Below are 23,367 nucleotides of genomic sequence, written 5' to 3'. Positions count from 1 at the left end.
ATGATATCTAGGTCAAGTTCGAAACTGGGTCATGTGGGCTCAAAAACTAGGTCAGTAGGTCTAAAAATAGAAAAACCTTGTGACCTCTCTAGAGGCCATATTTCTCAATGGATCTTCATGAAAATTGGTCAGAATGTTCACCTTGATGATATCTAGGTCAAGTTTCAAACTGGGTCATGTGCGGTCAAAAACTAGGTCAGTAGGTTGAAAATAGAAAAACTTTGTGACCTCTCTAGAGGCCATATTTTTCATAGGATCTTTATGAAAATTGGTCAGGAATGTTCACCTTGATGATATCTAGGTCAGGTTCAACTTGGTCACATGCGGTCAATAACTAGGTCAGTAGATCTAAAAATAGAAAAACCTTGTGACCTCTCTAGAGGCCATATTTTTCAAGAGATCTTGATGAAGATTGGTCAGAATGTTCATCTTGGTGATATCTAGGTCAAGTTCCAAACTGGGTCACGTGCGGTCAAAAACTAGGTCAGTAGGTCTAAAAATAGAAAATTCTTGTGATGTCTCTAGAGGCCATATTTCTCACTGGATCTTCATGAAAGTTGGTGCGAATGTTCAGCTTGATGATATCTAGGTCAAGTTCATAACTGGGACATGTGCGGTCAAAAACTAGGTCATTAGGTCGAAAAATAGAAAAACCTTGTGACCTCTCTAGAGGCCATATTTTTGACGAGATCTTCATGAAAATTAGTGAGAATGTTCACCTTGATGATATCTAGGTCAAGTTTAAAAGTGGGTCACGTGCCTTCAAAAACTAGGTCATTAGGTCAGATAATAGAAAAACCTTGTGACCTCTCTAGAGGTAATATTTTTCAATGGATCTTCATGAAAATTGGTCAGAATTTTTTTATCTTGATGATATCTAGGTCACATATGCTCAAAAACTAGGTCACTTTGTCAAATAATAGAAATAACGACGTCATACTCAGTTCAACACTGGGTCATGTGGGGATAGGTGAGCGATTCAGGACCATCATGGTCCTCTTGTTTGTATTCACTTTTAGTGTATCTCTAATATTAGAGATTTAATATATTTACTTGTATTACTATACTAGTATTATACTAGTATTACTTATATGTGGAAGCCCAGGATGAAGTACTCCAAAGTATTTTTAAGATTCCTTATGGTTGCCATTCTTCTGTTACAAGACCGTATGGTGGGGGTATGAGTCACTTCTGTGACAGTTCTAGTTTGTTGTTGTTTTGTTGGGACATAGTGTAGGTTAAACAAATAGCAATTTTATTTTTGTTTATGTATAATTTTTTAGATTGATTCAGTGGTGGAATCTCTCTGTTAGTCACCTGCCTATAAAGTGAGTTCACAGTATGTTTGTTTCATATTTTACAGAGATGGCAATAAGCGTTTGAAGACAGATGAGGGATATGATCCTAGAACATTGTATATACCCGAAAGTGAGAAGTCTAAATTCACACCTGTAAGTCGTTACTGGTATTTTCTTGCAGAACTTTTTAAATAAGAAAAATGTCAATTGATTATTATTTAAACCAAAATTCTATATATTTGTGAGACAAAAGATGTTTAAATTGATGTCTTCAAACAAGGAATTTAAATTTCAGATTTTTAAAGACTTGCTATATGCTTTGTATTTCACAGAAAATTACTTAACTTTTAAAATTATGCTTGAAATTTAAGTTCAAAAGAATAAGTATGTTGAAAACATAAAGGCCTTAATTGTACCTGGATGGTAGTGAAAGTGATTGATATTTCAATGTGTTACATTTCAGGCAATGAGGCAGTGGTGGGAGATAAAGTCACACCATTTTGATACTGTGTTATTTTTCAAGGTCAGTTTTTTTTTGTTTTTTTTTTGAAAATTAACTTAACACACATTTTCAGGCCTGTAATTCTCCAGTTATGATCCTGTTTTCATGCTTTTGATTTCCATAATTATCTCTGAAGAAAATATTTTTCAGGCAAAAAAAACCAACATTTTTCAGGCTTTAGAAAGTAGATTTTCAAGCTTTCCATTCCTTAAGAAATCTCAGGTCTAATTTCCCTGAAGTCCTACAGAAGTATGAGTGTTAAGTCCTAAGTACTTAACCACCTATATTTGTTACATAAAACATTTGACAAAAATTAAGGAGCCTCTGTGGTTGCTGACTCAGAATTTCATAGCCCTCATTTCTGTTGGTTTGAAACACTGCATTGAATGTAGAACTTTCTCATGTGAAACTATAATGCTGACTTTAGGACGGTAGATGGTTCTTGTCAGGTGCCCGTCTTTGCCTGAAATAATGCTCAAAGGTATTAAAAAGTTGTGATTTATTGGACCTAAATTTGTCTAGAAAAATTTGGATAAGGCTTTTAATTGTGAGAAGTTAGTCATGCAGCTAAACAAAAATATTTCGTCAAGTGTGTAAAGAAAGCAGTGGTATGATGCCTTCACCGTTTGTTTGAACTGATTTTTAAAGAAATTACTGTAAAAAAAAGATATTTGGATTTTAGACATCTTTATTTACAGATTGTAAACCAGTGAAATGTCTGTTTATAATAGTTAAAATCAAGCCATTTTATTTTTCCAGATGGGAAAATTTTATGAGTTGTTTCACATGGATGCCACAATAGCTGTCAATGAACTTGGACTTATTTACATGAAGGTTTGTGCTTTACCATGTTTTAAATTTAGAAAAAGTGGAGTTAGAAAATAAGACCGTGGTTCAAATGCTTTGATAGAAATTACTGAAACTCTGGACTAGTAACATGTTTGAAATGCTCAGCATTCCTGAAGACATTGATATAAAATCCTCATACATAATATTAATTCAACCAAAGTTTTAGACTGGTTATAAGTTCCTAAGGTAGTGTTAGAACTATTGTAAAAGCTGACTGAAAAACAAGTGACTGCAAAAGCTGACTGAAAAACAAGTGACTGCTTCACAGTTTTTGTTTTGCAAAATATATTTATTCTTTGTTAAATGAACATAGAGAAATATTTTTTATAGTAATATTTCAAAACACAATAATCTTAATGTTTTTGAAATGAGACAGCTGCATACAGACAGATAAGTTGAGGCTTACATGATTATCTGTTACAGGGTGATTATGCTCATTCAGGATTTCCAGAGATTGCGTATGGACGTTACGCAGACACGTTGGTACAGCGAGGGTATAAAGTTGCCAGAATAGAACAAACCGAGACACCGGATATGATGAATGAGAGGTGTAAAAATTGTAAGTTATTGTTGTACTTTTGTACTGTGATAAACTTGAACATGCTGGTTAGCTGAGCGGTAGTTATTTTGAAGTTGTTGCTTGTTTTAGAGGTACAGCCGAAAAATCTGTATGTAAAGACCTCTCTGCGGAGAGCAGAATAGTGGACATTATTCTCAAGGTGTATTAAAAAACAGTTTATTAATTTTGATCTTTTTTTAATGGTTCTAATCCTTGATGTAATAAAGATTCAAGAGATTGAAATTTGTCTTTGACACAGCAGATAATTAGGACTGGGACAATTACTTGGTTAATTGGATCCAATTTGATTACAAGGTGAAACCGGTTTTAATTTTGCAAAACCGGTAATTGCTCTCAAACAATAAACATCAAGAGTCGTGCTTTATCTTTATACATTTCTTTGAAAAGCTGATAGATCCACAGTATATAACCGCTAAAACACATCAACTCGGAACATAATCAGTAGTCTTGGATTTGCATGTCGTGATATCTTTAAAATAAAATACACCAAAATATGACTTATTAATTGTCACACTGCTTGCAAACGATAAAGTCGGTAAGTTCCTAATGAAGTCAGCTGCTGGAAGTACCTTGATATGGTCGTCAGGAAAGAAAACAGCATTTTCAATATGGAGGCCAATTAACCGGTTTGATTCGTTTTCAAACAAATGATTAACCGGTTCCAAAATTTTGAAATCGTCCCAGCCCTACAGATAATTAGTATTAAATGTAGATTTGTTTTGTACTGGTGTGCTGATATACTTTACACAGTTAGTTTTACAAAAATATAACTATTTATAGTGAGCAAGCCGAGCAAGTTTGATAAAGTTGTAAAACGAGAGGTGTGTAGGATAACAACAAAGGGGACTAAAACTTTCAGCTTCCTGTCAGGAGAATGTGCTGACTCACAGAGTACATATCTAATGGCTATTGCAGAGAAGGTATTTTGGGAAACATTTTTGTCTAAAATTATTATCTGAGCATCTTATCAAGTAAAAAAGTTAATTTTGAAATGACATGCTGTTATTCTTAAATATTTTTTTTGTGGATTTTATAGTTACCTCAATCCATATAAAGCTAATAAACATACAGTTCCCTTTTATTAGCTCACCTGAGCCAAAGGATCATGGTGAGCTTTTGTGACCCCGCAATGTCCATAGTCAGTCATGTGTTGTCCATCCGTCAACATTTTCAAAAAAAATCATCTTGAAAACCACTAGGCAGAATTACACCAAACTTCTCAGGAATGATCCTTGGGTAGTTCCCTTTCAAAATTGTTCAAAGAATTGAATTCCATCAGAACTCTGGTTGCCATGGCAACCAAAAAGAAAAACTTAAAAAATCTTCTTGTCCAAAACTGGAAGGCTTAGAGCCTTGATGTTTGGCATGTGACATCATCTAATGGGCCACTATATAGGTTGTTCAAATTGTGCCCCTAGGGTGAAAAGAGGCCCCGTCCCGGGGGGTCACAAGTTTAACATGGACTTATATAGGAAAAAAACTATAAAAATCTTTATGTCTGAAACCACAAGACCTAGGCCTTTGACATTGTGTATTTAGCATTGGCTTGTGGTCCTCTACTAAAATTGTTCAAATTATTACCCAGGGGTGAAAAGAGGCTCTGCCCAGGGGAGTCTCAAATTTTACATAGATTTGTATAGGAAAAAACTTTAAAAATCTTATTGGCTGATACTGCAAGGCCTAGGCTTTTGATATTTGGTATTTTGCATTGCCTTGTGGTCCTCTACCAAATTGTTCTAATTATACCCCAGGGGTAAAAAGAGGCCCTGCCCCGGGGGTCTCAAGTTTTACATAGACTAAGTAGAAAAAAACTTGAAAAATCTTCTTGCCTGAAACTGCAAGTCATAGGCTTTTGATATTTGGTATGTTGCCTTGATGAGTGTTCCTGTACCAAAATTTTCTAATTTTTCCCCTTGGATGAAAAGAGGCCTGGGGGTCCCAAGTTTAACATAGATATATATAGGAAAACAAAATCTTCTTGTCTGAAAGTTCAAGGCCTAGGCCATTGATATTTGGTATGAAGCATTGCCTAGTGGATCACTAACAAGATTGTTCAAATTATGCCCTTTGGGTTAAAAGAGGCCCCGCCCTGGGTGTCACTTGTTAAATGAGTTATATTTGAAAAAAATGCTTAAAAATTATCAGATCATATTTCCTAGGCTATTTGTCTGAAATCAGTCGTCCTCCATCTGATTCAGCCAGCCCGCTTAGCTCAGTAGGTAGAGCGTTGGTCTACGGATCGTGGGGTCGTGAGTTCGATCCTCAGGCGGGGCGTATGTTCTCCGTGACTATTTGATAAACGACATTGTGTCTGAAATCATAAGTCCTCCACCTCTGATTCATGTGGGGAAGTTGGCAGTTACTTGCGGAGAACAGGTTAGTACTGGTACAGAATCCAGGACCACTGGTTAGGTTAACTGCCCGCCGTTACATGACTGAAATACTGTTGAAAAACGGCGTTAAACCCAAAACAAAACAAACAAATCCATCTGATTCATGTTGGTAGGTACCTGTGGAGAACAGGTTTTTACTGGTACAGAATGCAGGAAAACTGGTTATGTTAGCTGTCCGCTGTTAAATAACTGAAATAAAATGCTGTGGCAAAATAGCGTTTAACCCAAAATGAACAATCAAAATGAAGAAGGAAATGTGTAAAATGTCAAGAAAATGCAGAATTCTGTGTTCCAAAAGATTCAGTATTCCTGTATAAAAGTTAATGAAATAAAGGCTTTGTGATGAAAACCATATACACCATACATGAAATATGAATACCAAAAAAGACCTAAAGGCTTTTGTCATTATATAGTCAAGCATGTTATTTGTTGTTGCATGGATTACAGGAGATGGAAGCTGACAGTTGCAGTACTTATGGTGTCTGTTTTGTTGATACATCGATAGGGAAATTTCATGTAAGTAAAGTGTTTAAAATTTCCATCTCGGTAATAGCTGATACAGTGAATATCCTGTAGCATACAGATGGTATTATTGTAGGTCATTAGGGATACTCCTGTTAACTGGTGTGTGAGTCTCCGTAGGCGAGTGAGTGGTTAAGGTCGCTGTCTTCAAATCATTTGCTCCTCATCGATGTGGGTTCGAGCCTCACTCAGAACATTGAATTCTCCATGTGAGGAAGCCATCCAGCTGGCTTACGGAAGGTCAGTGGTTCTACACAGGTGCCTGCTCATGATGAATCAAAGCTTGAAAGTTGCCATATGTCCTATAATAGTGTCGGTGTGACGTTAAACCCATCAAAATGATTTAATATTTTCTGGTTTGTACTGGTATTACCAGTGTTATTGTTCACAGGACATGCTGAAATACTTACTATGTGCACCAGAATATTTTTGATATTTCCGTTAATATCCATATTAAAAGTTAGAATACAGGTACTTTCAAACATAATTTCAAATAAAATTTGACTAAACAATATGAATTGTTTTGTCAGTTGATGAAAAATGAAATATTGCCAAGTTTACCTCAGTCATATCAAACAGTGTCAACACACAGCGAGATATCTTGATAATATGTTGCTAAAGTTGAGCTACTTAAGACTATATTCTTGTTAAGGATGAATTAATATCTGTAAACTAAGATCTGAAATATGTGGTGGTGCATACTGTGGAACAGAAGCAAATATAACACCAAGGACTTACTCATGTTGGTTTAGAATAAAATATGTATATAGACAGGTGAGAACATTACAGAGTCAAAAAAAAAGTTGATTGTTTCTCTTTTAAAAGTCAGATAGAATGGAATAGAATAAAGATTAAATGAATTTTTCTTTGTAGTCTAATAGTCTCTTCAAAAATTGACTGTTAAACAATATACCAGACTAAATTTGTGTGGCAAAGGGTCGCATGTGGTTCTGAGACACTGTGTATGAAAAGATTGGGAACCTTTGCCTTACCTTTGCTTGATTTGCAGAGGCAATAAATATATGGTCTGGTTTTGCTGTATCTCAGTGATTCTAGTTTGTATAAAAGTTATAGAAAAGTTGCCCTATGACCAAAATTCTGCCTTGTTTACTCTTGAACAAACTAAAGCAAAAACAGAGAATGTTTTTTCTTTGTGACTAACCAATTGATATTAATTTCACAATCAAATCTTTACTGTATAAGATTATGCTGTTAGATCCTTTTTCAGTGTTATAATTTATAAGGGCGTCTATTTTTTACGAAAACATATTTCTCATTTGCCTTTAGATGTTTTAGGGGCACTGTATACATATATGTAAGATAATTATCTGACGGTTGGTAAAATTATAATGTTTGCTTTATTCTATACAGATAGGCCAGTTTCTGGATGACAGGCATAGTTCTAGATTACGAACACTGCTTGCACACTACCCACCAGTCCAGATACTTTACGAGAAAGGTCATCTGTCTCCTCGCACGCTACAAGTGATTAACAACAATTTAACATCTGTGATGAAAGAAGCATTGACACCAAAAACTGAATTCTGGGAAAGTAGTAAAACGCTGCGTGTTTTATCTGAAGAAACTTATTTCAAGCAAGAGGAAAGTAGCGATGTGGAGTGGCCAGAGGTTCTGAAAGCTATGATGGCTGATAGTAAGTATAGTGAAATGCCTGTCACTCTGTCACCGATTGCTCAGGCGGCAGGGCTAACTAGAGTAATTCATTTGGTCCCCAGCTGTTTTCCTGATATATTCCACGTTTGGTTCGCTTGAAAACCCAAGATATCTTGAGCATTTTACTCATTCTCTGGCAGCTTCAAGCAAGTGGTGTTTTAATGTTAAGGTTTCGATGGAGGCCTTGAGAAACAAAAATCAAACAACACCAAATCATAGAAAGAAAGAGTTGTTTGACATGAAAATTGAACAGCATGTAAAACATGTATATTACTTTACGAAACAAGTGTCAGTATACTGATATAAACATTGAATTCCGGAAAAGGGCTGCCTAAAGGGGCTCCACTTCCGGACAGTTAAACGCCTTTAAAAACTCACCATTTTCAAAGAACTGTTACACATGTTTGTTTTGATGCATTTGCAATAGCGTGCGAGTGGTGAAATTTCACGTAACAAGGTGGAACATAGTTTTCAGCAATTGTTTATCTTTTTTTCTTTACAAATGGCATTCATTTTCAAAGGGAGACAACTTTTTCTCAAAGATTACTTAAAATAATCGAAAAAAGTTGTTTCCCTTTGAAAATGAATGCCATTTGTACTTAAAATAATCGGGAACAGTTGTTTCCCTTTGAAAATGAATGCCATATGTAAAGAAATAATGATAAACAATTGCTGAAAACTGTGTTCCACCTTGTTACGCGAAATTTCACCACTCGCACGCTATTGCAAATGCATCAAAACGAACATGTGTAACAGTTCTTTGAAAATGGTGAGTTTTTAAAGCCGTTTAACTGTCCGGAAGTGGAGCCCCTTTAGGCAGCCCTTTTCCGGAATTCAATGTTTATATCAGTATACTGATACTTGTTTCGTAAAGTAATATACATGTTTTACATGCTGTTCAATTTTCATGTCAAACAACTCTTTCTTTCTATGATTTGGTGATGTTTGATTTTTGTTTCTCAAGGCCTCCATCGAAACCTTAATGCAGTTTATTAGAAAGTGTGGTATGCCTAAAATGATGTTTTATAAAAGATATAAATTTCCAGGGATGAGTGTGAGGTCTAAAGTGCTTCTTTATTTTTACATGCTTTTGCTTATTTTGCATTCACCCCATATGAGTGTTGTTAGATTAAGATGTTTTAACTTTTGATGAAATAAAGGTCTTTACATGGGTTTGCCTTTTATGTCTAGTAACCTCTGTTAAAAGGCAAATGAAAACTCGTATAAAGGTCTGTGGACTGAAGGCTCGACTACTATTTAAATATACAATTCTACATTGAGTGAATATTATTTTCTTAATTTGTAGGTGATGCCCTTGGTCGTACAGCATCAGAAGAATACAGTCTGGCTGTCAGCTCACTAGGAGCTCTCACTTGGTATGTTGTGTCAAGGTTCTTGCTTTGTAAAAGGTTGACTAGAGCATTAATTTAGTCCTGCTGTTCCTATGCCACCGTAAAAGCTGTTAAAGTGGATTTTATGCCCCCGAAGGGAGGCATATAGTTTTTGACCGTCTGTCTGCAATTTTCGTGTCTGGTCCATATCTTTGTCATCCATGGATGGATTTTCAAATAACTTGGCATGAATGTGTACCACAGTAAGACGACGTGTCACGCGCAAGACCCAGGTCCGTAGCTCAAAGGTCAAGGTCACACTTAGACGTTAAAGGTCATTTTTCATGATAGTGCATTGATGGGCGTGTCCGGTCCATATCTTTGTCATCCATGGATGGATTTTCAAATAACTTGGCATGAATGTGTACCACAGTAAGACGACATGTCGCGCGCAAGACCCAGGTCCGTAGCTCAAAGGTCAAGGTCACACTTAGACGTTAAAGGTCATATTTCATGATAGTGCATTGATGGGCGTGTCCGGTCCATATCTTTGCCATTCATGCATGGATTTTAAAATTCTTGGGCATGAATGTGTACCACAGTAAGACAATGTGTCGCGCGCAAGAATCAGGTCCGTAGCTCAAAAGTCAAGGTCACACTTAGACTTTAAAGGTCATATTTCATAAAAGTGCAATGATGGGCATGTCAGGTCCATATCTTTGTCATTCATGCATGAATTTTAAATTAACTACGCATGAATGTGTGGCACAGTAAGACCCAGGTTCGTAGGTCAAAGGTCAAGGAGGCACTTGGACTTTAAAGGTCATATTTCATGAAAGTGCATTGATGGGCGTGACCTGTCCATATGTTTGTCATTCATTCACAATCACTCTAACATCGGCCATAACTATTCATTCAGAGTGCCATTGGGGGCATGTGTCATCCTATGGAGACAGCTCTTGTTTCATCATAGAAATTGTCTTTCGTCAAATATTTAATGAATGTTTATCAGTTGGTTAAACCAGATTGAGTTCTGTGCACTGATGGAATAAAGTTTAGTTCTGTGCATTGAGTTTTGTGCACTGATGGAAAAAAGTCGTGGTCTGTGCACTGATGGAATAAAGTTGAGATCTGTGCACTGATGGAATAAAGTTGACTTCAGTGCACAAATGGAATAAAGTTGAGTTCTGTGCACTTATGGAATAAAGTTGAGCTCTGTGCACTGATGGAATAAAGTTGAGTTCTGTGCACTGATGGAATAAAGTTGAGTTCTGTGCACTGATGGAATAAAGTTTATGTCCATGTTGTGCCAAACTTTTGTTTTTGAAGCACTATGAAACAGATGCCTGTATCTTTATTATACATGTGGGTACTATGATTTATTTCCTAAAAATTAATATTCCTGTTCAAAAGTCAAGTCACATGTGCTGATGCAGATGTATTAAAAAGAAAAAATACTGTCGAAAATACCAGTTTAATAACATGGGATTGCTAAACAATGAAGTTTAAAGTTAATCTGGTTTTATGCTTCAGGTATTTACAGTACTCTCTCTTAGACGAGGAATTGCTGTCCATGAAAACCTTTGAAAAATATGAGCCACTGGATAACCTTAAAACAGCTGACAAATCTTGCAAAACCAGTTTTGACTTTGGTACAAAACATATGGTTTTAGATGGAGTATCATTGTCTAATTTGGACGTGACAGAAAACAGCAGTTCAGGCACGTTAGAGGGCACTCTCCTGGAACGACTGGACCAGTGCTACACTCCATTTGGTATTTATGATTTAGTGTCATGTGCTTAATTATGTCTTCTCTCCCCACTCCCCCATATTGTTTTTGCCCGGTCTATCTATCACACCATTTCTGATCATTATTGGGAGAACCATTCATTCTAGAACCTTCAAACTTAAGAATATGATAGGGCTTATGGAGTGGATGACACCTATTGTTTTTAGCTCACCTGTCACAAAGTGACAAGGTGAGCTTTTGTGATCGCGCGGTGTCCGTCGCCCGTCCGTCCGTGTGTGCGTGCCTCCATAAACTTTTGCTTGTGACCACTCTAGAGGTCACATTTTTCATGGGATCTTTATGAAAGTTGGTCAGAATGTTCATCTTGATGGTATCTAGGTCAAGTTCGAAACTGGGTCACGTGTCTTCAAAAACTAGGTCAGTAGGTCTAAAAATAGAAAAACCTTGTGACCTCTCTAGAGGCCATGTATTTCACAAGATCTTCATGAAAATTGGTAAGAATGTTCACCTTGATGATATCTAAGTCAAGTTCGAAACTGGGTCAGCTGCGGTCAAAAACTAGGTCAGTAGGTCTAAAAATAGAAAAACCTTGTGACCTCTCTAGAGGCCATATATTTCACAAGATCTTCATGAAAATTGGTCAGAACGTTCACCTTGATGATATCTAGGTCAAGTTCGAAACTGGGTCACGTGCCATCAAAAACTAGGTCAGTAGGTCAAATAATAGAAGAAACCTTGTGACCTCTCTAAAGGCCATATTTTTCATGGGATCTGTATGAAAGTTGGTCTGAATGTTCATCTTGATGATATCTAGGTCAAGTTTGAAACTGGGCCACGTGCGGTCAAAAACTAGGTCAGTAGGTCTAAAAATAGAAAAACCTTGTGACCTCTCTAGAGGCCATATATTTCATGAGATCTTCATGAAAATTGGTCAGAATATTCACCTTGATGATATCTAGGTCAAGTTCGAAAGTGGGTCACATGCTATCAAAACTAGGTCAGTAGGTCAAATAATAGAAAAACCTTATGACCTCTCTAGAGGCCATATTTTTCATGGGATCTGTACGAAAGTTGGTCTGAATGTTCATCTTCATGATATCTAGGTCAAGTTGGAAAAGGGGTCAAGTGCCATCAAAAACTAGGTCAGTAGGTTAAATAATAGAAAAACCTTGTGACCTCTCTTAAGGTCATATTTTTCATGGGATCTGTATGAATGTTGGTCTGAATGTTCATCTTGATAATATCTAGGTCAAGTTCAAAACTGGGTCACGTGCGGTCAAAAACTAGGTCAGTAGGTCTAAAAATAGAAAAACCTTGTGACCTCTCTAGAGGCCATATATTTCATGAAATCTTCATGAAAAATGGTCAGAATGTTCACCTTGATGATATCTAGGTCAAGTTCGAAAGTGGGTCACGTGCCATCAAAAACTAGGTCAGTAGGTCAGATAATAGAAAAACCTTGTGACCTCTTTAAAGGCCATATTTTTCGTGGGATCTGTATGAAAATTGGTCTGAATATTCATCTTGATGATATCTAGGTCAAGTTCGAAACAGGGTCATGTGCTGTCAAAAACTAGGTCAGTAGGTCTAAAAATAGAAAAACCTTGTGACCTCTCTAGAGGCCATACTTGTGAATGGATCTCCATAAAAATTGGTCAGAATGTTCACCTTGGTGATATCTAGGTCAAGTTTGAAACTGCGTCACGTGCCTTAAAAAACCAGGCCCCGTGTTCACAAAACATTTTTCGGTCTCAGCTGAGTTTGAGTTTGAAATTTTGATATCAGTATTACTAAAACTGCAAGGTTAAATTCCAACTAAATCTGATCATCAATACTGAATAATCACTTGGAAATAATTATTAACTTCAAACTTAGTTTTAAACATGCTATTTAGATATAAATAACAAATAAAGCTTCGTTATCAAACTCAGCTGAGACTGAAAATGTTTTGTGAACACGGGGCCAGGTCAGTAGGTCTAACAATAAAAAAACCTTGTGACCTCTCTAGAGGCCATACTTTTCATGGGATCTGTATGAAAGTTGGTCTGAATGTTCATCTTGATGATATCTAGGTCAAGTTTGAAACTGGGTCAACTGCGGTCAAAAACTAGGTCAGTACCGGTAGGTCTAAAATTTTTAAAATCTTTTGACCTCTCTAGAGGCCATATTTTTCAATGGATCTTCATGAAAATTGATCTGAATGTTCACCTTGATGATATCTAGGTCAGTTTCGAATGTGGGTCACGTGCGGTCAAAAACTAGGCCAGTAGGTATAAAAATATAAAAACCTTGTGACCTCTCTAGAGGCCATATTTTTCATGAGATCTTCATGAAAATTAGTGATAATGTTCACCTTGATGATATCTAGGTAAAGTTCAAAACAGGGTCACATACCTTCGAAAACTAGGTCAATAGGTCAAATAATAGAAAAACGTTGTGACCTCTCTAGAGACCATATTTTTCAATGGATCTTCATGAAAATTGGTCAGAACTTTTATCTTGATAATATCTAGGTCAAGTTCAAAACTGGGTCACATGAGCTCAAAAACTAGGTCACTATGTCAAATAATAGAAAAAAACGTCATACTCAAAACTGGGTCATGTGGGAAGAGGTGAGCGATTCAGGACCATCATGGTCCTCTTGTTGAGATCAGTAGCTCAAAGGTCAAGGTTACATTGACCCAGAACAGTAGAACTATTTTTTTGCCAAATAACTAGAGAATGCTTTGGTCTAAGTTCACATTTGATACAGAGGTCACAGTGACCAAATAATTTCTGTTCCTTGCGCAATTATTGAATGTATCAAAGGGGGCATTTTGTGTTCTACAAGCTCTTGTTTTCCCAGTATTAAAGCTCTGTCTTGGGGTATTTGTCCCCTTTAGTGATAGCTCTAGTTACTCCTTTGCAATACACAACAATGTTGTTACTACTTTCAACCATCTTCTTGCTTGTATATTATGATACCTGTATTTATAGTATTATTATCAGTGATGTTTTGCTTTCATACAGGGAAGCGTTTGTTCAGGCAGTGGTTATGTGCTCCGCTCTGTAATCCAGCATCAATCAATGACAGACTGGATGCTGTTGAAGATCTGATTGGTTGTCAGGATGTGGTCGCTGAAGTTGTTGAAAAAATGAAAAAATTACCTGACCTGGAAAGATTATTAAGCAGGTAAGCTGACAAATTTCTTTTGTTGTCATTTGAATTTTCCTTTTATGAAATAGACTGTATGTGGAAGTGTCAATTTTCATGGGGTACTAATTTTTGTTGACTTAATGGTTGCATCAACATTTAACCTTTAGCCTACTGGCGGCAAGTGATTTTGCCTTTGCAGGCTGACCTTGGTCTTCACTAGTTGCAAAGGCAGAATCACTTGACGCCAGGAGGCTTAAGGTTAGAATAACATGGATTGAATTCACCATGAAAGTTAGCCCCCTACCCTCTTCCTCTCACATGATTATTAATGATTCCACAATACACTGCCTGATACTTCTGATAGTGTTCAATGAGTTTCTTTTGATTCCAGGATTCACACACTTGGTACAGCAAAGAGCAAAAAGCATCCTGATGGTAGAGCTATATTGTACGAGGAGGTCACATACAGGTAGGAAGTAGTTCATTACATTACATTGCAACTTGCATGGTTAACCCTTATAATGCTGGATACGATTTATTCTGTCTTTGCAACTAGTGTAGATCATGATCAGCCTGCACATCTCAGCAGTCTGATCAAGATCTGCACTGTTTGCCATTTAGTCGGTATCTTTTTGGTAGGCACCCCTTTTACTATTCAATGGTACTATCCAAATTGAGAGATGGACAAGTTCATTATAGAAATTTAGCAGTGAAAGGGTTAAGGTATGCCCCCACCCACTTCAAAGAAGAGGGGATATATTGTTTTGCTAAGGTCCAATTGCTGGTCTGTTGGTTCATAGAAAGATTACCTTTGGTCAGTAGATGAACCCTATCGTATAGAGAAGGTAATAGTCACAGTGACTTGAGACAAACTGTTTCAGCTGAATCATTTGATCAATAACTGGAGAACACTTTAGCCTTTAGTGATAAAACTGTAGGATGAGTGTCTGTAATAAGTAGATTACGTGTTATTTTCATGGGTCAAAGGTCAAGGTCATAGTATACAAAATTACATACCTAATGGTCTCAGACAGGCCATCATGGAACGCATACGTGTTTTGCAAATAGCTTTTGTTAATATAGAATGGGTATAATGTATAATACTTGTTTCCCACATGCAGTTGGCGAGTCATTGATTTAGTGCTGTGCGTCTGCATGTTTGTCACAAACTTTGTCCATGCAACTTTTTTGACAACACTTGGCGGATTCACACCAAGCTTTCCAAGAATGATCATTGCCAAGCCTAGTTGTACATGTCATCAGCATTTTCTGCTCTTGTAATTTTCATTAGAGTTATGGCCCTTGATTCAAGAAATTTTATGATCTTTTTGCCACTTCTTTTATACCCTTGGGCAGATTTCTACCAAACCGTGAAGTAGTGATCATTGCCAATCCTTATTGTGCATATTGTTTGCATGTTCTGGTTCAGTGATTTTTAGTGGAGTATGGCCCTTGATTTATCATATATTACCTTGTTCAGGAAACTGCAATACCTCTTGGAGGAATTACACCAAACTTCACAAAAGTGACAATTTCCAAGCCTAATTGTGCATATCATTAGCATGTTCAGGATCAGTGATTTTCAACAGAGAAATTGCCCTTGATTCATCAAACTTTATGATATTTTGGCCACTTTTCTCATTTAATAGGGCAGGTTTCCACAAGTCTTATTGTGCATACTATTGGCATGTTCTGGTTCGGTAATTTTTAGGAGAATTATGGCATTATATTCGTTAATTTTATGATATTTTGCTTACATCATTATGCAGATTTTCACCAAACCTTACTTGAGTTATCATTGGCAAGCTTATATATGCACATATTCTGGTTCAGAGATTTGTATCAGGTTGTGGTCCGTGATTTGTTGCATTTTACAGTTTCTGTTAACCATTTGACTGAATTTCACCTGACGTCACTAGTGAATAGTGTGAAGTGTAGTAGTGCATAATCACCTGCATGTTTCGGTTTGATAATTTTCTTCTGGGACTGTGCTGTGTCTATACTGCTGAATTCTACAAAACTTCACAGGATGGATCACTGCCACATCTAGTTGTGTATAACACTGGAATGCTACTGTTTGATTTCGCTGGAGTTACAAGTTCTTTTAAGTTAAAATTCCAACAGACCATACCATTTATTATACCCCCACCAAACATGTTTGAGGGGGGTATATAGGAGTCAGTTTTGTTGCGTCCCGTCCCGTCCCGTCCCGAAATCTATTATCTCAGTTATTACCAAATGGATTTGATTCAAACTTAAAATACATGTTCCACCTTATCACCCACATCATGTGACACAAGGTGCATAACTCTTGACACCAAGTTTTCATGAATTATGTCCCCTTTTACTTAGAATTTAGGGTTAATTTTGCTGTATTTTCACTCTATCTCAGTTATTACTAAATGGATTTGATTCAAACTTAAAATAGATGTTCCACCTCATCACCCACATCATGTGACACAAGGTGCATAACTCTGACACCAATTTTTTTTATGAATTATGCCCCTTTTTACTTAGAATTTAAGGTTGATTTTGATGTATTTTCACTATATCTCAGTTACTACTGAATGGATTTGATTCAAACTTAAAATAGATGTTCCACCTCATCATCCACATCATGTGCCCACATCATGTGACACAAGGTGCATAACTCTGACACCAAGTTTTCATGAATTATGTCCCCTTTTACTTAGAATTTAAGGTTAATTTTGTTGTATTTTCACTATATCTCAGTTATTACTAAATGGATTTGATTCAAACTTAAAATAGATGTTCCACCTCATCACCCACATCATCTGACACAAGGTGCATAACTATGACACCAATTTTTCATGAATTATGCCCCTTTTTACTTAGAATTTAAGGTTAATTTTTATGTATTTTCACTATATCTCAGTTACTACTGAATGGATTTGATTCAGACTTAAAATAGATGTTCCACCTCATCACCCACATCATGTGACACAAGGTGCATAACTCTGACACTAATTTTTCTTGAATTGTGTCCCCTTTTACCTAGAATTTAAGGTTAGCTTTGATGTATTTTCACTATATCTCATTCTGATTGGCTTAGAGCCAAAGGGAAGTAACCTTTTTTTAACTTTTGTATGGAGTTTCTTCACCTGAAATTCCAGGAATTAGTCTATTTTTAGAAATCCTATTTTTAGATTTTCAATATTTTAGGTATTTTTCTAACTTTTTTATTATAAGTCCTATGTAAAAAGTAAATACATTTTTCTGTGGTAACATGGGTCGGTAAGACACTTTTTTGTATTCACTTTTAGTGTATCTCTAATATTAGAGATTTAATATATTTACTAGTATTACTATGCTAGTATTATACTAGTATTACTTACATGTGGAAGCCCAGGATGAAGTACTCCAAAGACTAAGACTTAGTATTTTTAAGATTTCTTATGGTTGCCATTCTTCTGTGACAAGACTGTATGGTGGGGGTATGAGTCACTCCTGTGACAGTTCTAGTTTTATCTTCACAGCAGTTCGAATTCATGTTCCTGGAAATGACTTTGTGATCAGAAGTTCATTATTTCGTGCCTTTTGAAATGCTAGTAAAATGGCTTCATGGTAGATTAAGAGAAAGAGGTATTTTATTGGAGATGTCTCGAGTTAAGATGTCAGTAATATTTTACCATTTTACCTTTAAACAGTAAAAGGAAAGATTTCAGTAATATTTTACCATTTTACTTTTAAACAGTAAAAGGAAGATAGAAGACTTCTTGGCAACCTTAGATGGTTTTAAAGTGGCTGCAAAAATAGCACAGAAATTCGGGAATGCCGTGGCAAACTTCAAGTAAGTTGCATTATGCTTTTGTAGCAGTGGCCATATTAGACTGTTAATGTTTGGTATATGATTTGATAAAGGGCCAAAATATGTCCTTTCAGTCAAACATTTCTGTTGTTAGTTTTACAATTACCATTTTTGTGCCATGATGGCACGGTGCACTTGTATTTGCCATTGTATGTCAGTTCGTCTGTCCATCCAGATTTGTCTTGCATATTTCAAAGAGCATTTGACATTGAGGATGTGATGTTGTGCACTATTTTGGATTCTTCATGTGAGGAAACTGTCCGGCTGGCTAAGAGGCTTGTGGTTGTACCCAGGTGCCGCTCATGATGGAGTGATGCATGGATGGGGTGCAAGGGGTCTAGCTCTACCATCAAAATCTGGAAAGTCGCCATATGACCTATAATTGTGTCAGTGTGATGTTATACCCAACAAAAAAGCCCAGCCCTACTGAAAGCCAAAAATTAAACACATATTTAAGAATTAAACGATACCTGTAAGATATATTACATGGTGATTATTACACAAGCCATATCAAAGTTGCACATGTAACAGTGCCAAACTTTATTGCAATTTTGTGTTTGAAACTATAACTTTCTTTGGAACTGTGGAATTTATGTTATATTGTTTACAACTGAAAGTAACTCCAAGTTCACTCAATTTGGGTTTGCTGATTTTACAGAGCACAACTTCTTTCAAAAACTTTGGGCATCGAAGGAAAAAGTGAAGGTGGCTTATTTCCAGATCTAGCTGATGAACTGAAGTTCTTTGATGTAAGTAACATTTTGACAAGATATCTCAATGCTTGAAGATATTAATAGATCCAGGATGACCAAATGCTGATAAAGTAATAGAAAGCTGGAAGAAGATTTGGAATGCATTGGATATTTCCATTGTATAATTTTTAGCAGATGTATATATTTGCAGGTAGATAATTTACTTGTATACTGTGAAATCATTAATATTTGGGGGGTGGGGGTCCTAATTTTTAGCTCACCTGTCACAAAGTGACAAGGAGAGCTTTTGTGATCGCGCGGTGTCCGTCGTCCGTCCGTGCGTCCGTAAACTTTTGCTTGTGACCACTCTAGAGGTCACATTATTCATGGGATCTTTATGAAAGTTGGTCAGAATGTTCATCTTGATGATATCTAGGTCAAGTTCGAAACTGGGTCACGTGCCTTCAAAAACTAGGTCAGTAGGTCTAAAAATAGTAAAACCTTGTGACCTCTCTAGAGGCCATATTTCTCAATGGATCTTCATGAAAATTGTTCAGAATGTTCACCTCGATGATATCTAGGTCAAGTTCAAAACTGGGTCACGTGGGGTTAAAAACTAGGTCAGTAGATCTAAAAATAGAAAAACCTTGTGACCTCTCTAGAGGCCATATTTTTCATGAGATCTTCATATATATTGGTCAGAATGTTCACCTCGATGATATCTAGGTCAAGTTTGAAACTGGGTCACGTGGGGTCAAAAACTAGGTCAGTAGGTCTAAAAATAGAAAAACCTTGTGACCTCTCTAGAGGCCATATTTTTCATGAGATCTTCATGAATATTGGTCAGAATGTTCACCTTGATGATATCTAGGTCAAGTTTGAAACTGGGTCATGTGGGATTAAAAACTAGGTCAGTAGGTCTAAAAATAGAAAAACCTTGTGACCTCTCTAGTGGCCATATTTCTCAATGGATCTACATGAAAATTGGTCAGAATGTTCACCTTGATGAAATCTAGGTCAAGTTCGAAACTGGGTCACGTTCGGTAAAAAACTAGGTCAGTAGGTCTAAAAATAGAAAAACCTTGTGACCTCTCTAGAGATCATATTTTTCAATGGATCTTCATAAAAAATGGTCAGAATGTTTACCTTGATGATATCTAGGTAAATTTCGAAACTGGGTCACGTGGGATTAAAAACTAGGTCAGTAGATCTAAAAATAGAAAAACCTTGTGACCTCTCTAGAGGCCAAATTTTTCATGAGATCTTCATGAATGTTGGTCAGAATGTTCACCTTGATGATATCTAGGTCAAGTTCGAAACTGGGTCACGTGGGGTCAAAAACTAGGTCAGTAGATCTAAAAATAGAAAAACCTTGTGACCTCTCTAGAGGCCATATTTTTCATGAGATCTTCATGAATGTTGGTCAGAATGTTCACCTTGATGATATCTAGGTCAGGTTCGAAACTGGGTCACGTGGGGTCAAAAACTAGGTCAGTAGGTCAAAAAAAAGAAAAACCTTGTGACCTCTCTAGAGGCCATATTTCTCAATGGATCTTCATGAAAATTGTTGAGAATGTTCAGTTTGATGATATCTAGGTCAGGTTCGTAACTGGGTCATGTGCGGTCAAAAACTAGGTCAGTAGATCGAAAAATAGAAAAACCTTGTGACCTCTCTAGAGGCCATATTTTTTACAAGATCTTCATGAAAATTTGTGAGAATGTGTATCTTGATGATATGTAGGTCAAGTTTAAAAGTGGGTCACGTGCCTTCAAAAACTAGGTCATTAGGTCAAATAATAGAAAAACCTTGTGACCTCTCTAGAGGCCATATTTTTCAATGGATTTTCATGAAAATTGGTCAGAATTTTTTATCTTGATGATATCTAGGTCAGTTGCTCAAAAACTAGGTCACTATGTCAAATAATAGAAATAGCGACGTCATACTCAGTCAACACTAAGTCATGTGGGGATAGGTGAGCAATTCAGGACCATCATGGTCCACTTGTTGTGGATTTTGTGGTTGAGACAATTCATGAAATTTAATCCCAACAAACAAGTAAAATTCCCACTCATTTTATGTTCAAAAGTTGAAATCCACGAATTCATATCTCCACAAAATTGCCATAATGACCAAAACCATAAAATTTTATGCCCACGAAATTAAATGATTTTACAGTATCACAAATTACGGTAACAGCTCATGATGTTTCTGCACAATCATAAAAAGAATGGGCATTAAATTTTTTTTTTTTTCATGACGTTGGTAATTGTATTTTTTTCAGCATGCTTTTGATCACAACAAGGCAAAGAAAGATGGAGTCATTGTACCCAGTAAAGGTTTGTGATTTTTTTTTTTTCTCCAATTTTTAGCTTGACTATTCATAGAATAGTAGAGCTATTGGAATCGCCCATGCGTCCGCGTCCTGATTTGGTTAAGTTTTTGTATGTAAGCTGGTATCTCAGCAACCACTTGTGGGAATGGATTGAAACTTCACACACTTATTCACTGCGATAAACTGACTTACATTGCACAGGTTACATAACACTGTTTTGCTTTTTTACAAAATTATGCCATCCCTGGCCGCGTCATACCAAAGACGTTAAAAATGGTACTAGAAGCTTCCTCACTTGGCGCTCAGCACTAAGAGGATGGTGCTAGGACTGGTCAGCCTGGTGTCAGTATAATGTGACTGGGTGGGGTATCATGTCACGTGTCTACGGCGTGATGTTCCAGTGAGGCAGCACTATAAAGTTGGGCATTGTGCTCACTGCTACAAAATTGTTGAAAAAGACGTTAAACCCGAACACACACACACACACACAAAATTATGCCCCTTTTTTTACTTAGAATTTTTGGTTAAGGTTTAGCAGTATATCACAAAACAACAGATTTTTTTAACGAATGAACAGCATCTTGACACACAACTTAACTGTCCAATACATGTTTTACTGTTCTGTCCCACAGAGTTGGATACTGAAAATATTCTTATTGAGTTGTCCCCCTTTAAATAAGAATGCCATTTGTAAAGAAAAAATGTAAACAATTGTCAAAAACGATGTTTTACCTAATTATGTAAAGTTTAAACACTCGCACGATCAAAACGAAGACGTGAAGCAGCTTTTAAAAAATGGTGAGTTTTTAAAGGCGCTGAACTGTCCAGAAGTGTGGCCCCTTCATGCAGTCCCTTTCCAGAATTCAATACATATATGGGTAAATTGACATTGGTTTTGTAGAATAATATAAATGTTTTATACGCTATATTTTCAAGTAAAACAATGCTTTCTTTCTATGATTTGATGACGTTCAAACTTTTTTCTCTGAAACATGGATCTATACCTTAAGGTTTTTTATGTAAGCTGTTATCTCAGTAACCACTTGTGGAAATGGATTGAAACTTCACACACTTATTTACTGTGATAAATTGACTTACATTGCTCAGGTTCCATAACTCTATTTTGCTTTTTTACAAAAATTATGCCCCTTTTTCGACTTAATGTAAGCTGGTATCTCAGTACTCACTAATTGGAATGGATTGAAACTTCACACACTTGTTCATAATCTGACATGCACAAAGCAGGTCCCATAACTTTACTTTGCTTTTTTACAAAATTATGCCCCTTTTTCAACATAGAAATTTTTGGTTAAGTTTTTGTATGTAAACTGGTATCTCAGTATCCACTAATGGGAAAGGATTGAAACTTCACACACTTGTTCACTGTCATGATATGACATGCAGTGCAAAGGGCCAATAACTCTACTTCACATTTTACAAAATTATGCCCCTTTTTCAACTTAGGAGTTTTGGGTTAAATTCTTATATGTGAGCTGGTATCTCAGTACGCACTAATGGGAATAGATTGAAACTTCACACACTTGTCCACTGTCATGAGCTGATAAGCACTATGCAGGTTCCATAACCCTATTTTGCTTTTTTACTAAACTATGCCCCTTTTTCGACTTTAGTATTCATTCAATCGACAAGGCTGTTGAATAGTCGAGCATTGCTGTCCTCCGACAGCTCTTGTTGTGATGGCCCTATGTCTGTCACCTGTTGTGTGGCATGAACAGTTTACTGTTAATACTCTAAGCACTCACAATGAGGTTTTGGCCCAATCTTACTTCAGTTGGTCAGAATGTTTCCCTTGAATAATAAAATCTTCGGGAAAAAAATAAACTGTTTCTTTATTATTTTCACATTTCAACTTTTATTATGCCCCCGAAGGGAGGCATATAGTTTTTGAACCGTCTGTCCGTCTGTCGGTCTGTCAGTCTGTCCGCAATTTTCGTGTCCGGTCCATATCTTTGTCATCGATGGATGGATTTTCACATAACTTGGCATGAATATGTACCACAGTAAGACGACGTGTCGCGCGCAAGACCCAGGTCCGTAGCTCAAAGGTCAAGGTCACACTTAGACATTAAAGGATAGTGCATTGATGGGCGTGTCCAGTCCATATCTTTGTCATCGATGGATGGATTTTCAAATAACTTAGCATGAATGTGTACCACAGTAAGACGACGTGTCGCGGGCAAGACCCAGGTCCGTAGCTCAAAGGTCAAGGTCACACTTAGACTTTAAAGGATAGTGCATTGATGGGCGTGTCCGGTCCATAGCTTTGTCATCGATGGATGGATTTTCAAATAACTTGGCATGAATGTGTACAACAGTAAGACGACGTGTCATGCGCAAGACCCAGGTCCGTAGCTCAAAGGTCAAGGTCGCACTTAGACGTTAAAGGATAGTGCATTGATGGGCGTGTCCGGTCCATATCTTTGTCATCGATGGATGGATTTTCAAATAACTTAGCA

The 23,367-nt window shown here is 36.7% G+C and overlaps 1 protein-coding gene across 2 annotated transcripts in view; it reads left to right on the top strand.

The window, feature by feature from the left end:
• The window catches only part of LOC123566648 (DNA mismatch repair protein Msh6-like), a 63,349-nt gene that overhangs the window by 25,904 nt on the left and 14,078 nt on the right, over positions 1 to 23,367 (top strand). For both annotated transcript variants that reach the window (XM_053549678.1, XM_045360935.2), the window contains exons 9-22: positions 1,364 to 1,451; positions 1,762 to 1,821; positions 2,560 to 2,634; positions 3,073 to 3,208; positions 4,010 to 4,149; positions 6,070 to 6,138; positions 7,516 to 7,798; positions 9,125 to 9,194; positions 10,683 to 10,924; positions 13,910 to 14,072; positions 14,428 to 14,505; positions 17,752 to 17,847; positions 18,524 to 18,614; positions 20,840 to 20,894. In XM_053549678.1, coding sequence (XP_053405653.1) covers positions 1,364 to 1,451; positions 1,762 to 1,821; positions 2,560 to 2,634; positions 3,073 to 3,208; positions 4,010 to 4,149; positions 6,070 to 6,138; positions 7,516 to 7,798; positions 9,125 to 9,194; positions 10,683 to 10,924; positions 13,910 to 14,072; positions 14,428 to 14,505; positions 17,752 to 17,847; positions 18,524 to 18,614; positions 20,840 to 20,894 — 1,646 coding nt within the window. The remainder of the gene's footprint in view (positions 1 to 1,363; positions 1,452 to 1,761; positions 1,822 to 2,559; positions 2,635 to 3,072; positions 3,209 to 4,009; positions 4,150 to 6,069; positions 6,139 to 7,515; positions 7,799 to 9,124; positions 9,195 to 10,682; positions 10,925 to 13,909; positions 14,073 to 14,427; positions 14,506 to 17,751; positions 17,848 to 18,523; positions 18,615 to 20,839; positions 20,895 to 23,367) is intronic.

Source organism: Mercenaria mercenaria, chromosome 8, assembly GCF_021730395.1.
Source record: "Mercenaria mercenaria strain notata chromosome 8, MADL_Memer_1, whole genome shotgun sequence".
Classification (NCBI taxonomy): domain Eukaryota; kingdom Metazoa; phylum Mollusca; class Bivalvia; order Venerida; family Veneridae; genus Mercenaria; species Mercenaria mercenaria.
Note: the sequence above shows the minus strand (reverse complement) of the source record. Positions and strands in the feature narration are given on the sequence as shown.